The following is a 4,718-nucleotide window of genomic DNA, read 5'->3' as shown; positions in this document are numbered from 1 at the left end:
GTAAATGTCAGCTAATTGGGAGAACCTAAATCATCATTTCTTTAAATATTTCTTGCCCTTTATTCTGTTCCTTCTTGAACCTCCAAATGTCAGACCTTGTGATATTGACTCATGAATTCCCCAAGGCTCATTTACCCCCAACTCTGACTCCAGTATCAGGTCAAACTCAGTGCAGTTGCTTTGTTTATAGCTGGGCTTCATTGTTTATGTGTGGTTCAAGACCAAAAACTTGAGCCTTTCTCTCCCTGACTCTGCTTTTGAGTCTTCTCTCTCACTTTCCAGGGAATTTGTTGGCCCGCACTCTTTTCCCTATTCTATCAGGCAAGCAAGACTACTAGTTTTCTTTGGACTTCTGGTCTCCCTGCATGGTGCCAATTATTAAGTGAATTAAGTGAAAAGCTGCAAAATGAGAAACACACCCTTCCAATCTTTCAAGTTTCAATTCCCTGCTAGAAGCTGAAGCAGAACTCCTCAGTCCTTTAAGTCTATGGTAATTCAGGGCAAGCGTGTACTACTTTATATGAATCAACAAAATTGAAAGCTTGGGACAAAAGTGAAACCCATGATCAACAGTCTTAGTTTCTCCCTTCCCTTCTATTAACACAGGCCATGATGTCTTTGTTTACAGAATGTCACCCTGGTTATTATGGGCCAGACTGTAAGCTTAGGTGCCGTTGCACAAATGGCGAGATCTGTGATCGGTTCCAAGGATGTCTCTGCGCTCGAGGATGGCAAGGCCTCCAGTGTGAGAGAGAAGGTAAAGCAAGGTAACACTGTGATCAGGGTCATGTTCAGCACACCTGCACATGCCTCAGTGGTATAATTCTTTCCACAGTATCCTAGTCTGCCAGCTGCTGCTCCTCTCCAGGATTTGGGACTCCTACTCTTCCAAACAGTATTCTGATCCTTTTCCATAGTAGGCCTTCATCCCAGCCTTTTTTCTCTTCTTACTAGGAATAAACCATGTGCTCTTTGTAGCACCAGAAGGGGTGACTGACCAGTCGCCAGCTTCCCTCTCTGTGTTCCCCCTTCTCTAGCACCAGCTTTTTCATTGGTTAGGGAAGAGTTACTCTGCAGGGATTTGGATAAAAGATGTTTTCAAAAAGAGAAAGAATGTAACAAATGGGAAGGATTTCATTCACAGAAAAATTTTGCATAGTTTAGGTTCAAAATGCATAGACCACATCCAACCCACTGTCCTTTCTATAGAAACAGCTTTGAGATATCACTTTATAGCATAATGCTTACTCTTTCATAATGTAGAACTCAATGGTTTTTAGTTTTTTTACAGAATTGTCCAGTTGTTACTACAATATAACTTTAGAAGATTTTCATCATACCAAAAGAAACATTGTACCCATTAGAGAAAACTATTAACTTACCTTCTGTCTGTGTGAATTTGCCTTATTTTTGATGTTTTCATACTATAAATATACTGTAAATGGGATCATATAATGTATGGCCATTTATGCCTTGCTTCTTTCACTGTACCATATATTCTTTTTTTTTTAAATCACCTGCCAGCTCTCATTATAAAGCACAGCTTTATTTTACAGAGGCACTGCTGCACTCAGTGCCCAGTGCTCTTGTGCTGTAAGAGCGGAACTGCATAGCTACCGCAGAGAACATGACTTACAAAACTGAGAATACTTGCTCTCTTTACAGAAAAGTGTGCTAATTGATGCCTAAAACTGGAGTCTTTAAAGAGGCATATTAAAAGAAACATAGTTATGAATTTTCAAATTTCAAGCGTAAACATTTTTCCAATCAAATATAAATGTTATAGAAAGAAACCTGTTCAGTGAAATCTACAATCACAGTAAGGCAGCTATAGTCTTTTCTCTGTTAGTGTCTGAAATCAAAACGAGTATGTGCACTGCTTGGGCAGGGGCATACCAAAGTTTTTTTTCTTAAAGACCTTAAGCTTTTCAGCTGTATGGTTTTTCTTCTTTTCCCAAATCTGGATTTGGCTGATGGACAGAAATTAGGAAGTGGCAAGGAAAGGAAGAAAATTCTTGGGGCCACAGGGCAGGGGTATTGAAAATGGGCAACTGATCAATTCAAGGATTTGAATTTTGTACTTCACCCCTTCTTTTCTTTCCTGAGACCCATGCTACAAAGGGTGTGCATTCTGATGGGAGAGTCCGAGGCACCAAGGCTTTCTAGCCTGGATTTTCAGGGTAGAGTTCCCTTTCCGCTACTCTGGTCTCAAACTTCGTCTTCATCCAGCTTCAGGAAATACAAGACTACAGTTAAAGAAGTGATTTAAACATGTGAAAGCATTTTTTGATTATTAATTCAAAATCTTCAATAGTTACAGAGCTATTTGTTTCTTTTTTTTTCTTTCTTTTCTTTTTTTTTTTTTTTTTTTTTTTTTTTTTTTTTTTTTTTTTTTTTTTTTTTTTGTATTTTAGAGAAGAGTCTACAGGGTGTTCAGGGTCTCACTGGTATATCAGACTTGTAGTGATCTGTCTGTTTACAGCCTCCCAAGAGCTGGGATTACAGGCATGCGCCACTGCACCCAGTCTAAAAGCACTTTTTTGGATTCCTATTTGAATAGCTAGTAGGTCTGAGAAGTTTAGTAAAATTTCCCTCAAGGGTATAGATATATCAAGAAATCATCTTTGTAATTATTAGACCTTTCCCCCTGCCACTCCACACTCTTATCCCATTTGATTTTAGGCCTGAGAAATGTGATATCTCTATCTAATATTAATATTGGCATGTTTATCTTGATCCTACCTTTTCCCACTGCCAACATGCAAAGGTGCATAAGGGACTGCTGCTTTCAGGGTGCCTCTGCCCCCCATATATTTCACAAAATATTGGGCATGTTTTAACCATTACTTCAGTTTGTTTTGCATTGCTATAACAAAATACCTGAAGCTGTGCATTTTATAAAGAGATTTATTAGCACAAAGCTTTGCAGGCTGAATTTCCAAGATCAGGTGGTCCAGTCTGTTCAGCTTGTGGTGAGGCTGTGTTCTCCTTAAATGATAAGGCCTGGATAATATATGGCCATGATAATTACTTTTTTTTTACGATAATTACTTTTAATTTTGAGAATTCCATTTAGGTCTGCTCGAAAGAATGTGGAATCCAGATTCATAAAAGACATGAGCTCAATTCTAGGCTCTAAACCTCAGTTTCATCATCTGTCAAGTGGAGACCTCAACAGAATCCCTGTCAAGTTCATTGTACAATGATAAAACGAAATATCTACAAAGTTTGTGTGTTGTGCTTGCCTTGTTTAAGTAGCTGCTTTCATTTCTGCTGCTGTACTGATGGTTAGATTGCCTGGTGATGTTTTCTTTATTCAGGAAGGCCAAGGATGACTCCAGAGATAAAAGACTTGCCAGACTACGTAGAAGCAAATATTGGCAAATTTAACCCCATCTGTAAAGCCTCTGGCTGGCCACTACCTGCTAATGAAGAAATGACCCTGGTGAAGCCGGACGGGACAGTGCTCCAGGTAAGAGTGACTCTTAACCCCCTTCTGATGCCGTCATGTGGTTTCAGTGCAGAACTCTTCTTGGCAAAGGCTGTATTTCACTCAGGACTTTATCTTCTCACCATCCAGTGTGTTGCTCGCTTTGTGGAAGAGCCATTTTCCAGGGAATGCCAAGTGGACTCCCTGTGGCCTATTTTCTTCTGCACAGCCAAGGTACACACGAAGGCTGGCAGTGCCCAGCCCAGTGGCATAAGTGGAGTCATCGTAGGCCCTCATCCCTCAGAATAGCCCAGATGCATGTGCTGAGCTGCGTCAGGCTGTGCCAAGCTCTGCCATATCGATATCCGCATGTCTCTAACTCCTGATATCAGGATGAGTAAGGCCGGGTGATGAAGCCCAAGAACCAGCAGGGTCTCCCATGCTACAGGACATGGAATGTTTGATGATGAGTCTGCACCTCTGTTGCTCTTGGAGCACCATTGAGGGGAGTGTGTATCAAAGAGGGGAGTTTGGCACAGTCTACTTGACTCTACATAAAGAGGCCCAACATCTGCTCCGTGCATCTCTGACACAGTCAGTCCCTCTGACCTGAGTATACTGCTTGAGATTCCCTGTGCATCTTCACTTTGCTCTCAGGGCTGGCATTCACCACTCATGAGGCCACACTGCAGGAAGTTTTGGGTTTTTTGCTACGCAGGACTAAACTGCCCTTCTAATATGTTTCCCTTTTCTTTCCCAGCTATTCCAAAGACAGCAGACATAGGAGCCACTCTAAAATTTTCCATGTTGCAAGAGATCCTAAGGAAGTTGATGTATATCTTCTTATCTATAGATTTTTAGAGACATGGTTATCTTTTTTTTTTCCTCATAGGTGGCTGAAAATCAAATTGACCAAAGACAAGTTGAGTAAACTTTTATAGTAGGATATTTAGAATATATAAAGTGTCCACATAACAAATGTTCCCACTTCCACTTGATGCATTAGGTAGAAAATCCAAATGACACTTTAAAGAAATCTTGTTAGCTTTTCCATGAATTAGTGTAAGTAGTGGCTACTGTATACTAAGGGTCAACCACACCTTCCTTTCTCTCTCTCTCTCTCTCTCTCTCTCTCTCTCTCGATCTTGCTACACAAATTGGACTCATGGTGATACTCCTCTCTCACCCTTCCCAGCACTGTGATTACAGGTGTGCACCACCTGTACATGCCTGGTCTTGGTGGCTGGCATGATGCACCTGGGATTCTGGGGCTGGTGCCGCATGTGAT

The 4,718-nt window shown here is 41.0% G+C and overlaps 1 protein-coding gene across 1 annotated transcript in view; it reads left to right on the top strand.

Annotated features, from left to right (window-relative positions):
- Positions 1-4,718, top strand: part of Tek (TEK receptor tyrosine kinase) — a 182,391-nt gene that overhangs the window by 100,036 nt on the left and 77,637 nt on the right. Inside the window, exons 7-9 of the mRNA XM_023723507.1 lie at positions 629-757; positions 3,321-3,625; position 3,862. Of these exons, the coding sequence (XP_023579275.1) occupies positions 629-757; positions 3,321-3,625; position 3,862 (435 nt within the window). The remainder of the gene's footprint in view (positions 1-628; positions 758-3,320; positions 3,626-3,861; positions 3,863-4,718) is intronic.

The sequence above is a fragment of the Octodon degus genome, unplaced genomic scaffold, assembly GCF_000260255.1.
Source record: "Octodon degus isolate 3935 unplaced genomic scaffold, OctDeg1.0 scaffold00099, whole genome shotgun sequence".
NCBI classification, from domain to species: Eukaryota; Metazoa; Chordata; class Mammalia; order Rodentia; family Octodontidae; genus Octodon; species Octodon degus.
Note: the sequence above shows the minus strand (reverse complement) of the source record. Positions and strands in the feature narration are given on the sequence as shown.